We start from the raw sequence: 16,535 nt of genomic DNA on the forward strand, positions 1-16,535 counted from the left end.
GGATTTAGGAGTGTTGTAGTTTTGGAGTTTGGGGATTATTAATGCCCAACCTCTCCTGGAGTCAGCATGCCTAATCCATGTGTCCCTTGCTGTTCCTGTGTTGGTACCTCTAGACCAGAAGTCCATTCTCATCATCTCCTGCTTGCATCTCCTCAATGAGGTCAGAATGCAAAACTAGCTGCTATTGTTCTGATAACAAACCAGGCTCCCACTAAAAATCTTCATGTACAAGCTGCTGGTGGCTCACTCATGTAATCCTAGCTACTTAGGAGGATCAAGGTTCCAAGCTAGCCCAGATTAGAAAATCCATGAGACTCTTATCTGCAATTAACCACCAGAAAGCTGGAAGTTAGTGCTGTGGTAGAGCTCCAGCCTTAAGTGAAAAAAACTAAAGGACAGTGAGCAGTCCTTCAATTCAAGCCCCAATACTGGCACACACTAAAACAGACACAAATAAAAACCTTCATTTAGCAAAGAAAAGAATGAAGCAGTTTTACTTCAGAAATTCTAATTTTACCAGGAGACGGTGGCTCACGCCTGTAAGCCTAGCTACTCAGGAGGCTGAGATCTAAGGATCATGGTTTTCAAAGCCAGCCCAGGCAGAAAAGTCCCCATGAGACTCTTTTTTTAAATTGTGAAAATACCGTACAGAGGGGTTACAATTACATGAGTAAGGCAATGAGTACATTTCTTTTTTTATTTTAGTAGTTCTTTTTTTATTGTGAAAATACCATACAGAGGGGTTACAATTACATGGGCAAGATAATGAGTACATTTCTTATCAAGCATTGCTGCCTCCTCCTTTGTTTCCCCTTACCATCCCTTCCTATCTTCCAAAAATCCTACCGCGCCAAAGTTGTAAAGTTTGTTTTTCGACATAATGTCTTGTACATCTCAGTGTTGCAATGGGTCCACCTATATCCCCATTTAAACTATTTGTTTTTTTTCCTTCCCTTCCCAAATTACACCAACATCAAATACAGTGAAAACAGGGATTATACTATGGGGGAGGGACATACAAAGCAACAAAGAAATCATCTTATAAATATGTTAGAAACAATCGCATGAAAGAAAAACCATTTGAGTCCTTATCTTGGGGTTCATTTCGATTAACATCAACTCATCTGACCGTTTCTGCTTGTCTCAGACATATCCTAGTTATTGCAAATAAGGGAAACCATGGGACCTATGTTTCCCATGAGACTCTTATCTCCAAAACCTGAAGTGGCACTGTGGCTCAAGTGGTAGAGTGCTAGCCTTGAGCACAGAGAGGTTCAAGGACAGTGCTTAGGCCCTGAGTTCAAGCCCTACAACTGATAAAAATAAAGAGTCTTAATTTTAATCAACTTTTTGTAGACTATGGATTTGAAAGAAAAAAAACCATTCTTTTGGAACAGAATTTCAGAATTACAAAAAAAGGAAGTATTTCTATGTAGCCTAAGCTGCATGGGAACTTATGATCCTCCTGTCTCAGCCTTCTGAGGGCTGGGATTCTAGGTAGGTCCCACTAAGCCTCGCTTGGAACCAAAATTTGATTTTAAAAACAAGAAACAATGTTTGGCCGCATGTTGTGATTCAGCTGTGTTCTTTCAGGTCAGCGCCCTCTCCTGCTGGCCAGGAGCTCTTCATCACAGGTGTCCTCGGCCTACGTGACATGGAAATACCTGGAATTGCCTGTTTCCTCCAAGCAGATGGCTTCTTGCTTCGTACAACAGATGACTGTAAAGGCAGTAGGGTATTTTAAGAACTAGCTGATTAAACACAACTTGTTTGCTCAAAAGTGAGGAAGGAACAACCTATGATGCCAGGCCCTAGTGTCCCTTTCTCTAGGCTGAGATGCTCCTTTGTATGCCTGTGGTATACATTAGACCACTTCTCTCTAGATACATGATTTGTGTGTTTGTGTTTGTGTGTGTGTGTGTGTGTGTGTGTGTGTGTGTGTGTGTGTGTGTATGTGTGTGTGGTGCAGGTCCTGGCTTGAACTCAGGGTCTGGGTGTTGTCTCTGAATCTTGAGTTTATTTGCTCAAGGCTAGAACTCTACCACTTGAGTCACAGCTCCAATTATAGCTTGCTTTTATTTATTTATTTATTTATTTATTTATTTATTTATTTATTTATTTGTTTGTTTGTTTGTTTGTTTGTTTAAAATTTTAAATTGGAGATAAGTCTCACAGACTTTCCTGCTTGGGCTGTCTTCAAACCACAATCGTCAGATCTCAGCCTCCTGAGTAACTAGGATTATAGGCATAATCCAGCGGACTTGACTTCATTGACTGGCTAGGCTCTCCCTCAGGTCTTCAGCTCAAGGCAAGCATTCTACCATTTGAGCCACAGTGCCACTTCCACTTTTCTGGTGGTTTATTGGAAATAAGAGTCTCAGAAGCTTTCCTGCCTGGCCTGGTTTTGAACTGCCATCCTCAGATCTCAGCTTCCTGAGTAGCTAGGATTCCAGGTGTGAGCCAACAGTGCCCGATGGAGACTCAAATCCTAATGCTTAGTCTCTGAGACCCAGAACTGCAGACCTTTAGCCATATGACTATTGATAAATCTTCTCTTAAAGAAGACAAAACTCTTGGTTTTGATATAAATAAAACTTCTACTCTGTAGTTTTCTAAGATTCATCTAAGATGGAGGACTTTAGAGTTTCTCCTTCCTTTATCAAGAGGTATTGATTGAGCTGTGCAATATACAAACATCTTGTTAGAAAAATTATTTCCCATATGCCTGGACCAAAAATAGAATCACTGTTTGCTTCTTTCCCAAGGCCTGGAATAGTTCCTGGCTTGTAGCAGAATGTGTGTGTGTGTGTGTGTGTGTGTGTGTGCCGGTACTGTGTGTGTGCGCGCGTGTGTGTGTGCGTGTGTGTGTGCATGTGTGTGTGTGTGCATGCGTGTGTGGCTTGTAGCAGAATGTGTGTGCGTGCGTGTGTGTGCATGGGTGGGTGCGTGCGTGTGTGTGCGTGTGTGTGTGCGTGCGTGTGTGTGTGATGTGTGTATGTGCGTGCGTGTGTGATGTGTGTGTGTGATGTGTGTGTGCGTGCGTGCGTGTGCGTGCATGTGTGTGTGTGTGTGTGTGTGTGTGTGTGTGTGTGTGTGTGTGTGTGTGTGTGTGCCGGTACTGAGGCTGGAACTTAGAACCTTGTTCTCTCACCTGGCTTTTTTTTTTTTTTTGCTCAAGGCTGGTACTCTACCACATTTGCCACAGCTCCACTTCTGGCTTTTTGCTAGGTAATTGGAGGTAAGAATCTTATGGCCTTTCTGCCCAGGTTGACTTCAAACTTCAGTCCTCAGATCTCCATGTGAGTCCCTAGCATCCAGCTCTGACACTTCTTTTTTTTTTTTTTAAATGCATGAGATAATTCTACCTCCTTTTTCCCTCCATCTGGAGTTTAAGTTGTGATTGAACCAATATAAAGTCATTCCCTTTTGACAATGATTATCTGCTAACCAATTCTTTCTTGGAGCTAGAGTCAGATAAGAACTCTAGATCTGTACAATGCCCCGAATGGACACCTACTTTGAACAATTCAAGGAAGTAAGACATAATCTGTGTTTTCATGCAGTTTCTACATAAACAATCTATACATAAAGGTAATACTATAATGTAGCACTGAAGCCAAGAAGGTATAAATGAGTCAAAGAGGTCAGTGGTAGAAGATGGAGGACTAGAAAGGGCCTTCCACAGAATCCAAGAAAGGGTTTCACAGGAATGCAGGTGCATGAGAGTGTGCAAGTGTGTGTGTGTGTGTGTGTGTGTGTGTGTGTGTGTGTGTGTGTGTGTGTGATGTTGGGAGATGACAAGAATGCCATGAGCAGTGTCTGCAGGAAGTCAGAGGGGACAAAGGATAGATCAGGGGCACATTCTCTTCAGTGCAATTAGAGATAATTGGATAACTATTTATTGAATGCATGCTATGCACCAGCCCTTGTGCCAGGCACTTGGTATACAAAGGATAACCAGACTGCCTTGGCACTGGATAACTGGCTGGGGGTGGGGGAGGGAAGGCAGGGAAGAAGGGGAAATAAAGACACACAGACACACAGTTACAATACAGGGTGATAAGAGCTGTCAGAGAAAAAAGTCTAAGGTCCTTTCAGAAGGGCCTCAATTGTACCAACCTAATCTCTTCTTTCCTTTCTTGGGGGAGGGGGCAGGGGCAGGCAGTCCTGGGACTTGAACTCAGGGCCTAGGCGCTGTCCCTCAGCTCTTCAGCTCAAGGCTAGCACTCTACCACTTGAGCCACAGTGCCACTTCTAGCTTTTTCTGTTTATGTGGCACTGAGGAATTGAACCCAGGGCTTCATGTATGCTAGACAAACATTCTACCACTGAGCCACATTCCCAGCCCCCAATCTCCTCTTGAAAGAGATGTAAAATCATCACCTGAGGCCAAGGAAGGACCTGGTTGGGGGAAACTGCAGGTAGCATGTGCAGGAGGGGGTCACGGGTCTCTGAAGCTGGCTGAGTTTGTGGATCACAAGGAGGAATGTTTGGTAAAGGACTGGGGATGGAGGCCAGGGCAGATCATGTTAAAGGGCTAAAGCTTTTTCCTATGTATGGAGGTCACCTTGAAAAAAATCTTACTATTATTTGTCTGCTGTGGGTCTTAAACTCAGGGCCTGGGAACCTGGGCACTATTCATAGCCTCTTTGTGCTCAAGGCTACTGCTCTACTACTTGAGCTACAGTACCACTTTCCATTTTGCAAAACCTTAAGACAGGGAAGGAAACAAACAGATATTCCCTTTCATTAATATATATTTTTGATTGTAAAGATACTGTACAGAGGGGTTACAGTTACATGAGTAAGGTAATAGGTACATTTCCTATTGAGCATTATTACCCACTTCTTTGTTTTATCCCTACCATCCCTTCCCTCCCCACCTCCCCAACTCCTCCCTCCCCTGCCCCGAAGTTGTAAAGTTCCTTTTCAATATAGTGTCTTGTACATCTCATACAAACAGATATTCCTTTTAAGTAGATGATTATGTGCAGTATGAGCAGGCGTAGAGGAGAAAAGGATAAGATCAAAGGGGAACTGGCAGCTGGTGGCTCACACCTGTAGTCTTGGCTACCCAGAAGACTGCCAGCCTGGCAGATGAATCCCAGAGATTCTCCTCTCCAACTAGCCACCAAAAATGCAGAAATGGAGGTGGTGTGGCTCAAATGGTAGAGTTCCAGCCTTGAGCAAGTATCAGGCCCTGAGTTCAAGCCCCACTACTAGCACCAATAAAAAAGAGGGAGGAGGGATATGGAGCTAAAGTCTGGAAGACTTATTCCCAACATAATGCATGAAGTAAATAGTTTGTGAATGAATGAATGAAAGGATCAACCAATCAGTTGTTCAGTGCAGAACTGGAAACATGACACTGAATGTGGAGGCAAGAATTGTGTGCATGAAGGGGTTAGAATAAATGCTCATTGAAATACCAACGTACCCTCAATTACTGAGTCTCTGAAGACAAATTATCCCCATGGTTGACAATGGAGGGTAGTGAAATAGTGGAAATCACTGATATGTGAAAAAGACCTGGGCTGGATCTCTAGTTTTGCTAATCTATTAGTTGTGAAATGTATCTGAATTTCTCCAACTTTCCATTCCCACAACCATTACTCTTTTCCCCCTTTCCCCCTTGTCCCCCTCTCCTGCTCTCCCTTTCTCCCCCTCTACCCTCTCTCATATTAGTACTGGGCTTGAACTCAGGCCTTACACTCTTACTTGACTTTTTCACCCAAGGCTGACACTCTACCACGGAGCCATATCTTCAGTCCAAACTTGTTGCTGGTTAACTGGACTTTTCTGCCTGGGATAGCTTTGAACCTCCATCCTCATATTTCAGCCTCCTGAGTAGCTAGGGTTACAGGTATGAGCTACCACACCTGATAACATCTACTCTTTTTTTTTTTTTGTCAGTTGTGAGGCATGGGTGCTCTTCAGCTCTTCAGCTCAAGGCTAATGCTCTAACACTTGAGCCACAGCGCCACTTCCAGCTTTTTCTGCTTATGTGGTGCTGAGGAATTGAACCCAAGGCCTCATGCATGCAAGGCAAGCACTCTACCACTGAGCCACCTTCCCAGCCTGACATCTACTCTTTATATGCAACTGTATTAGCAGCATAAAATGGGAAGTGTTGTTACACTCTGTGTACATTTCTCTTTGCAGGTGGTCTGTAGGCACTGAGCCAGAATCTGTAGCCCAGCAATGTTTTAAAATCATCTGCTTTAGAAAGCTGTCATTATAACTCACAGGACAGTGGAGTCATGGATTTAGAAATCCAGTAACCAGTGTAGTTTAAACTTCAGGCAGGTTAACTCTGTAACTTGTCCATGGGAGACCTGGTGGCAGGTGGGCAGAGGAGTCGGAAGAGCCCATCTTTGGCTGATGTCCCCAAGGGCATCCCTGGGGACAGAAACAGGCCAAAATGAAGGACCCATTGGAGCACTAGATGTGAGTCCATGAAGGGTTGGAAGCTCCTGCACGCAGTTGGGGACAATGTTCAGAACTTGACTTTGCAGTTTCAGTACTTGTTCCCAAACTCCATTGTGACAAATCAGTTCTGCCAGCTAGCTCTTAGGAAGGGTAATTTTTGTAAGGCCCAAGCCAGGAAGACATTTCACAGGTTTGTGGCTACAGCTAACAGGGTTGAGCGAGCACCCAGGAAGTGAGAGCAATGACTACAGGAGCCAGGGGCTCTCCTGGAACCAGGAAGGAGGAGGAAGCGGTGTGAAGGGTAAAGGCAGGGCTGTAGTGGTGGGAGTGGAGAAACACAGGTTGAATTGTAACATACAGTAAACCAACAAATTTTTTTTATAAAGAAAGAAAAAGAAGAAGGTGAAGAATAGCGCTTAGAAAACATTCTGGAGGATGAGTGAACTCATGCCTATGAAATGCTTCCTGTCAGGGGCTTTAGGTCTGAGTTCCTGAACAAGCTTAAAGGTTTTGCTTTAGACACTTAAATATTCCTCCTTTCAATCCTTAATACATTTATAAATTCACACTGCTTGGCTCAGTCCAGGCTTGGCTTTTCCTCCTCCCCCTCAACCCAACTGAGCAAGTCTGGGCAGACAAATCTGAGAGACTCTTATCTCCAATTAACCAGCAAAAGACATAACTGGAAGCATGGCTTAACTGGTAAATTGCCAGAAAGTGTGAGGCCCCAAGTTCAAAGTTCAAGCCCAGGACTGGCGTGTACACAGGCGTGCACACACAAACACACAGAATTTCCTTAATATATGTAACTTTTAGTCCATGATGCTTCGTATCTCTAAATCATCTTCTAGATCTTTTTTTTCTTGGCAGTACTGGAGTTTTGAAGTCAGAGTTTCATGCTTGTTCAGCTAGTGCTCCACCATTTAAGCAATACCTCTAGCCCTGTTTGTTTGTTTGCTTGTTTTGTTTTGTTTTTTCTGATTATTTTGGAGACAGAGGCTAGGGAACTATTCTGCCCAGGCTGGCTTCGAAATGTAGTCCTCCAGATCTGAGTAGCTATGATTATGGTTATGAGCCAATGGTGCCCAGCTAGATATTTCTTTCTAGGATTACAGGCATGGGCTATTGGAGGCAGACAAGCTAGATATTTCTTTTTTTCATAAAATTATCTTTAAGTAATTGTCCAAAGAAGTTCCCATTCTACAAAACAGTATATGAACACAAAGTGTCTGACAACAATGTCACCCATCGCTCCTAACCCACCCCTTAGCTCACTTTTCTTTTTTTTTTAATTCAGATTAGGTTATTACATACATTTCACATATTTCACAGTATTGTGGAATAGTGATGCTTAAAGTCACAAACATTTTAACCTTCACAAGACAAATTGTCATTATCATGGTCTATAAAGTTTGTGAATTCTATGAGCTTTGACAATACAATTATTCTTCCACGTCAGGTGATATTTACATTTCTTTCCTTTTGCTTAGAGTAAGCTGTTCTCTCTTTCCCTCTCATTCCTCCCTTTAGATATTTCTTAAAGTAGTAAAAAGTGTGACCTATTGAGAATGTCAGTATCATTTTTATGAAATGATACTACCTGACTGAATTATTTTCTCATTTTCTATTATCACTGAGTTTGCTCTCTGCAGTTGGCTCAAATCTATCCTCCATTTCAAAAGCTCCAATTAATCCATCAACCACAACAAAAAGGCCATTTCCAGTTTATTTTGTTCCTGTACTGAAATCAAATTGTCAAGGAAACTCCCACTCCACAGTGGTCACTTAACACAGTTAGGGTCCTAGCAGATGTCTGCATATCTGTAATCATCCACACAAGAACATCAAAGGCAGACATCAGAGTCCCCTTATCAAGACTGAGATCCATGTGTCTCCAGTTCTCTAATACATTTCACCATCCACATTGTTTAATTGAGCCCTTTACTACAAATGGTTTTAAGCTCTGATGCAAGACAGGAATTTGAAGCATGCATGGAAGTATGCTATGTTGTTAATTTCTGGTGCACATCAACATCAACTTCACTCAGCAATTCAATAATCTTGTAAAATAAAGAAGATGTGCCAGAGAATGACAAGCCACACAGAAGTCTCCAGAATTGCAAGAAAATCAGTCTCACTGTCATAAAATAGCCACCTGTTTCCAGATCTGTAAAGATGTCACAACCAATTAAGAAAAATAAAAGGAGGAGAGAAGGTTTTCCAACTGAAGAGCTGTTCCAACTTGTTTAGGACATGTTTATGTGGACACTTCACATTCTCAACAGGTAATTTTAACACCTGATTTCAATAACTGATACAGAGTTTCTATTTTGTCTTAATTCTACTAGAAGGCATACATTTTAGTAATTCCTACCTGGAAAGATGGATGGTCTCTTTTTGGGACGCCTTAGATGAAAAGGTTCCAAGTTCTTAATGTTTCTTTGAAGTCTTCCTCTAATGTCATTTCCTAAGAGTAGTTCAGGGGGTAGGCTGCTCCTTCTTGACGATTTGTAATCATTTTGGGGTGAAGTTAGCTTGTCCTTCGTTCTGGAATATAAATTACTGTCATCAACAGCCATCGTAGCAGATTCATTGGAGAGTCAGAACAAAAATCCCCAAAGTCAAATCCAGCCCGGGGCAGCTGTGCCACCTCTTCTGCTCCAGACGGGAGGTTCTCATGCTTTGCCCAGTACTTGTTTGGGAAGCTTAGCAAGTAGCTGGGCGTGGACATGAACAGGTGTAGAATTACCAAGTAGCTCCTCCCTTAATAGCACAGAGAAGGAGGGATCCAAAAAAACCCAAAAACAAACCCATTAGGTGCTGCCAATGACTGGGGAATGTGCACAGATGTGACCCAGAGACTGAGCTGTGGTGGATGGCAATAAAACTCATGTCATGATTGCTACATGGAAGTTCTGTTTCAGCTGTGTAAGTGCCAGAAAAATAAACACAACTTGCTAAGAACAAATCCCAAAGCACATCGAAAGTTTTGACATTCCCTATGATTTCCCTAATGCTTCAAGTAATAGTTTTTCTGAAAAGCATTTTTTAAAATCATCTTCAGGTAGTTGTACAAAGGAGTTGCCACTGAACAGAGTGGTTTATGAACTATAATCATTTCTCTTCTTTCTTTTTTGTTTCAAACCACATGCAAATGCATGACAAATGCCCTTCTCCCCTCATGATTTGGCAAGCAGCTGACTAGGACATTGGCTGAAAGAGGGAGATGAGAGATGGCTGGGGAGACCAGGAAGCAACTGCTTGTGGGCTTGTGCAGATGACTTCGCCAGAAGTTCATGCTGCCTGGAAGGGGTGTCACAGATCTATGAAACAAGCTTTGTCCTCAGACAGTTTGACTACTCAACAGATGAGAAGGCTGAGATCTGAGGACTGGGGCTCAAAGCCAGCCTGGGCATAAAAATCCACAAGAGGCTGGGAATATGGCTTAGTGGTACAGTGTTTGCCTAGCATGCATGGAGCTCTGGGTTCAATTCCTCAGCACCACATAAACAGAAAAAAGGTGGAAGTGGTACTATGGCTCAAGTGGTAGAGTGCTAGCCTTGAGCAAAAGAAGCTCAGGGACAGTGCCCAGGCCCTGAGTTCAAGCCCCAGGACTGGCCAATATATATATATATATAAAGTCCATGAGACTCTTATCCAATGAACCACCAAAAAAGCCAGAAGTAGTGCTGTTGCTCAAGTGGTAGAGTACCAGCCTTGAGCAGAAAAAGCCAAGTAATAGCTGGAGTTCCTGAGTTCAAGCCCCAGTCCTGTAGTGGCACATACATGTACAAAAGGTAAATGTTACTCCCCCACTGCCCAGCCCTCCCCATGGGGACCCTCCCCATTTTCCAACTAAATCAGTCATCTGGTCTGGTGATCAAACACAGAACCTACTTCCTACTTGTCCTGGTGACATATTTCTATTTTGTTCCCTCTGTTCTGGAGTTTGTATTTCTCTGTCCTTTGTCCCCTTCCCCTCTGCTCTATTTATGTGTCAATGTCCTACATTATAGCTATAATTTATCCTCCCTGATCATGTCCCAGGACTGTGTCCTTCAGCAGTGCATGTGTGTATGTGTGTGTGTGTGTGTCATTGTCTTCCCCCCTTTCTCCCTCCCCCCTCTCTTTCACACACACACACACACACACACACACACACACACACACACACACACACACACACACACTCACACACCCTCATGCTGCTGTCTGGTTATACTGTGAGTTAGAAGATGACATCATCTTTTTTCCTCCCTGTGCCAGGGATCAGGAGGCACAAATAATATCAAGGATCCCTGTTTACTTTGTTTCTTGGATGCCAAGCAGGCATTCGTATTTGTTCAAATTTGAGAGCTAAATTTCCTTACCTAACCAAGGATATATTTCCATACCAATAGAAGTCTTTTTTTCTCTATTTTCTTCATGCCTTGACCATAACAGGTCTTCAAACAATGGCAGAATCTTTTTTCTGAAGAGAAACTTTTTTTTTTTGTCGGTCATGGGGCTTGAACTCTGGGCTTGGACGCTGTCCCTCTGCTCTTCAGCTCAAGGCGAGAGCTTGAACCACAGCGCCACTTCCAGTTTTCTAGTGGTTTACTGGAGATAAAGAGTCTCATGGACTTTCCTGCCCAGGCTGGCTTTGAACCTTGATCCTCAGATCTCAGCCTCCTGAGTAGCTAGGATTACAGGCATAAGCCACCGGCGCCCGGCAAGAGAAACATATTTTATGCAAGTATGTTCACACTAGAATTACTATTATAATCTTGAAGTCATATTTACATGTTGGATTATTAACTTCGTTTTTTACCAGTTTGGAGAATCTCCCACATGTGGCCCTCTGAAGCCTTAGAACTACAGTGGCAAATTGAAATGCATCATGAGCTTTGAAAAATGAGAAGCTTATATTCAATCATTCTTAAATGTCCAGGAGAGCCTGATGTGAGTGGCTTATGTCTATAATTTTACTTAGAAAACTAAGATCTGAAAAGAGATTGCAGTTCAAAGCCAGTTCTGTCAAAACAACAAAACAAAACAAACAAAAAATCCAGCAAAAACCTGGGCTAGGAGTATGGCTTAACTGGTGAGATGCCAGCTGGATGAGCAAGACAAGTACAAGGCCCTAAGTTCCAGACCTCCTACTGAGAAAAAAGGAGGAGAAGGAGGAGGAAGAAGGAGAGGAGGAGGAGGAGGAGCAATAGGAAGAGAAGGAGGAGAAAAAGAAAAAAGAAAAAAAAAAAGCCCAGGAGACTTGAATCTACCTTACTTTGAACAAAAACAATTTTTTCCTAGTAAAGAAATTAAAAAGTAAAGCACTTTGCAAAATTTGAGATAATGATAATAAAAAATCTATAACTTAAACATCAAAACTATTGAATTTTCAAATACATAGCAAAATAAGAGTCCCAGGGCACACAAGTGTCTATGGCTCATGCCTGTAATTCTAGCTACTCAGGAGGCTGAGATCTGAGAATCCCAATTTGAAGCCAGTCAGGGTGGAACAGGAGTCTCTGCTCTTATCTCCAGTTAATCTAAAGTCAGTAGTGCCCAGGTTCTGAGTTCAAGACCCAGTGCACATACACCCCCCCCCCACACACACACACTTCTTAGGGCAGAAAAGGCCGGTATAATAAGGAAATATATGGCAAATACAGAATTTAGTGACTACTTCTTTCCTAGTTCAAGTGTCATTATGGGAGTAAATAAGAGCACACATGCAGTGAGTGAAAGATGCTGTTATCCACAGGGAATGGCAGGTACATCTATGCAGTGCATGTACATAATTTGCTTTTGCCTTTAAGAAGCTGCCTAGACACGTAGAGCTAAGTACATGTGCATCTAAGCACACTGTAATAATAGCTGTCATTTATGGCAGGTTAATACTACCATCAGGTCCCAAGCGGAAGCTTTGGCACATATTATCTCACTGAGCTAATTGAGTTCATCCCTTTTCACTATGGATACCCTGAGATATAGAGCCTACTATCCAGATTACACATGACTGTAAAACTCTCCCAAAGAGCAACGTCCACATTACATGACTTATGCAATGGTAAGTCATTAATAAGAACAAATTAATATTTTAAAAAAGCTCCATGCAAATACCTTTTTCTACATACTGCATTGTAGGGTGAGAATTATATCTAAGAGGAACTGACAATCTCTAGTTTTATAGAACAATCCTTGACTTTAGGAAGTTTTTCTTTTTGTTTTTAGTTGGGTTTGAATCCTGGGCCTTATACTTGCTTAGGTTGGTACTGCTCTATCATTTGAACCTCATCTCCATCCCTGCTTTATTTTCTGGTTATTTGAGGATGAAGTCTAGCCATCTAGTCTACCTGGGCTGGCCTTGAACAGTGATCCACCAGAACTCAGAGGGTTTTGAAAAGATTTTTTAAAGACTAGCATGGGCTGAGTGCCCGTGGCTCACATTTATAATCCTAGCTACTCAAGAGGCTGAGATCTGGGGTTCACTGTTCAAAGCCAGCTCAGGCAAATAAATCCAAGAGAGTCTTATCTTCAATTAACCCTTAAAAAGCCAGAAGTGAAGTGATTCAAGTGGTAGAGCACCAGCCTTGACTGAGAAAGCTAAGGGGCACACTAAGTGCTGATGGCTCATGCCTGGAATCCTAGCTACTTAGGAGGCTGAGATCTGAGGATCATGGTTCAAAGCCAGCCCAACTAGGAAAGTCTGTGAGACTTGAGGAGACTCCTATCTCCAATTAACCACCACAAACTGGAAATGGTGTTATGGTTCAAAGTAGTAGAGTTCTAGCCTTGAGCAAAAGATCTCAGGGATAGTCCCCAGCCTCTGAGTTCAAGCCCTATGACCACCATCTCTGTCCCCAGCTCACCCCCACCACCCTCCCATCCCCTGGCCAAAAAAAAAAAAAAAAAAAAAGGCTAAGGGATAGTGCCCAGACCTTGAGTTCAAGGCCCAGTACCCATATTTTTTTTAAGTTGGCTGTAACATGAATGTCAATGAACCACACAAAATTTAGTTTTGTTTTGTCCTCTGCCATAATGTTCAGTCTACTATCTCTCTTTGTAATTAACAGCCAAAAGTCAAATTTCACTCTTTTCTCCCCAGGAAGCCAATAAAAAAGATGATGATATTAGACTCCAGGCTAACAAGATGATCAAATTCAATAATTAAGTAAATATAAATATATTATTGGATTTTCTTTTATAGTAACCATTACAAAGGTTTCTATGCTCCTATAAATCCAATGGATTGATCTCTTAAATTATCCTAATTTTTATACTTCAAAAAGTTGTATATTTTATATTTTAAGTGATATTACCATCTCATGGGCAGTTTCTGCTTTCAGACTTTAATACTTACTTACGGGGCTTAAATACTTCACACATAAACATTTTCTCAGTTTGTATCCATAAATTCTTTGTGAATTTTGGTAGCTTTTCAATAGCATTTCTGAATTATTATTTTTTTTTTAATGCCTGTCCTAAGACTTGAACTCAGGGTCTGGGCACTGTCCATAAACTTTTTTGCTCAAGGCTAGCACTTTACCAGTTGAGCCACAGCTCCACTCCTGGCTTTTTTGGGTGCTTGGAGATAAAAGAATCTCCCTGACTTTCCTGCCCAGATTGGCTTCAAACCATGATCCTCAGAACTTAACATCCTAAGTAGCTAGTATTATAGGTTTAAGCCATGAGCACCTGGATGTTTTGCTTTTCATTAGAAAGCTACAATGAAATTGATCTAACTTTCCACCTATAACATTCTTCCTCTTTATTTGTCTTCCTGTGAATGATCTACCATCAAGGTTTTAGGCTATTAGGATTCACCAAACTAGCTTCTGAATCTTTGCCTGACCCATCTGTAAATGTTTCGTTTTTAAACTATTATTTTACAATTTACAAACTGAAAGGGACTATTATCCAAAAGATGGGCCACCAGGGGGGAGAAAATAGTACAAATGTCAGGATGATGAATATCATATCAGCACGTCAAGCAACAATGCCGATTTCTCTCTCGAAAGGTCAGCAACCACCTGGTATTGTCAGGACAAGCTGGCTGGGTGGGATAAGAACGCTGGCAGTATTAGGACTAAGGACTGGTCAAGCTTCTGGCTCTCCTGTGATGATCATCTCTTGTGAGTTATTGTTCCCTTTGTTTCAGTTTCCTTCTGCTCAAATTCTTGTGTATGAGTGGCTTCTCCTTTCTTCCCTTTGGAAAGTCCATTTATTAAGTACCTACTATGCATGTCTGGTGTCATGCAAATTTCATAGTGTCTACTCTTAAAAATAATTAATAAAGGCTGGGAAGGTGGCTCAGTGGTAGAGTGCTCGCCTCGCATGCATGAGGCCCTGGGTTCGATTCCTCAGCACCACATAAGCAGAAAAAGCCAGAAGTAGGTGCTGTGGCTCAAGTGGTAGAGTGCTAACCTTGAGCTGAGGAGCTAAGGGATAGCACCCAGGCCTAGAGTTTAGGCCTCATGACCAACCAAAAACAAACAAACAAAAAAAAGAATAAGCCAAGTGCTAGTGGCTCATGACTGTAATCAGGAGGCTGAGATCTAAAGATTGTAGTTCAAAGACAGCCTGGGGAAGAAAGTTTGTGAGACTCTTATCTCCAATTAACCAGCAAAAAGAAATGGAGATGTGGCTCAAGTGGTAGAGCACTAGCCTTGAGTGAAAAGGCCAAGGAAATGCACCAGGTCCTGAGTATTGGCACAAAAACAAAACAAGACAAAAAAGTAAGAAGGAAACTGAACAGTAGTAAGCAAGTTACTGAAATCCAGAGTAACTACTCTGTGCAGAGGTGACACCGAAAAAAGCAAGTTGGTCAACTCTTTCCCAAGGAGTGGGGGATGGACCGGGAAGGGGTGTCAGAGGAGGAGTTCAAATCCTAGGCACATGAAGGGACCTTTGTAAGTGTGACACAGACTGTCTGCAGACAGTTCCCTAACCTATGCTACCCTTGACTTCCACATCTACACGTTCGATCAGCTGTGGATTGAAAAGATTCTTTTTAATTGCATCAGTACTAAATGTGTACAGACTTTTTAAAAAAATTTTTTATTGTGAAAATATTGTACAGAGGGGTTACAATTACATGGGCAAGATAATGAGTACATTTCTTATCAAGCATTGTAGCCTCCTCCTCTGTTTCCCCTTCCCATCCCTTCCCATCCTCCCTCCCCCCATCCCCCCTCCTCCCCGCCCTCCCCTCCCCACCAACACTAAAGTTGTAAAGTTCGTTTTCGACATAATGACTTGTACATCTCATTGTTGCAATGGGTCCACCTGTATCCCTAGTTAAACGATTTGTTTTTCCCCTTCCCCTCCACAAATTATACCGACATCAAATACAGTGAAAGCAGGGTTATACTGTGGGGGAGGGGCCTACAAAGCAACGAAGAAATAATCTTATAAATGTGTTAGAAACAATCTCATGAAAGAAAAAAAATTTGAATACATATCTTAGGGTTAATTTCCCTAACATCACCTTATCTGACCTTTTCTGCTTGACTCAGACATATACTAGTTATTGCAAATAAGGGAAACCATGGGACCTATGTTTCTTTGGGCCTGGCTTACTTCACTTAATATAATTTTTTCCAAGCCTTTCCATTTCCTAACAAATGGGGCAATGTCATTCTTTCTGATGGAGGCATAGAATTCCATTGTGTATATATACCACATTTTCTTGATCCATTCATCTACTGAGGGGGTATACAGACTTTTGTCTGTAGACAATGCATAACAAGTGTTTACATAGCATTTACTCTGTAGAAAATATAATCATGCTAGATGATTTAAATTGCAGGTGAAACTCTTCACAAATGACACATCTATAATTCTATAAAGGACTTGAGTGGTTTGATACCTGTGGGGAGGGTTCTAGATCCCCTTCCTTGAAGTGTGACCCTAGCAATCTTATATCTACAACAGGGCCTTCCATCATGCAAAATACTCACCTTAGGAAAAACAAGTTTGAGTAATTCTGCAGGAGGGAGAGGATGGGGGGCGGGTGTTTGAAAGAAAAACCATTAGTGATGTTACTATATATATTTCAAACACCAGCTTAAATTATACATTTAGAAGATAACTGCATTTTAAAAGTGTGTATTAAAAAACCT

General features: G+C 42.0%; 1 protein-coding gene across 8 annotated transcripts in view; it reads right to left on the reverse strand.

The window, feature by feature from the left end:
- The window catches only part of Fry (FRY microtubule binding protein), a 493,758-nt gene that overhangs the window by 366,960 nt on the left and 110,263 nt on the right, over window positions 1-16,535 (reverse strand). For 4 of the 8 annotated variants that reach the window (XM_070003005.1, XM_070003008.1, XM_070003007.1 and 1 more), the window contains exon 1: window positions 8,804-9,098. In XM_070003005.1, coding sequence (XP_069859106.1) covers window positions 8,804-9,008 — 205 coding nt within the window. In that variant the 5' untranslated portion in view covers window positions 9,009-9,098. Of the gene's footprint in view, window positions 1-6,246; window positions 8,447-8,803; window positions 9,099-16,535 lie in introns of those variants that run through there. The other 4 variants (XM_070003013.1, XM_070003006.1, XM_070003012.1 and 1 more) reach the window with 3 other exon arrangements.

Source organism: Dipodomys merriami, unplaced genomic scaffold (assembly GCF_024711535.1).
Source record: "Dipodomys merriami isolate MVZ:Mamm:240054 unplaced genomic scaffold, mDipMer1.0.p SCAF_6, whole genome shotgun sequence".
Taxonomy (NCBI): Eukaryota; Metazoa; Chordata; class Mammalia; order Rodentia; family Heteromyidae; genus Dipodomys; species Dipodomys merriami.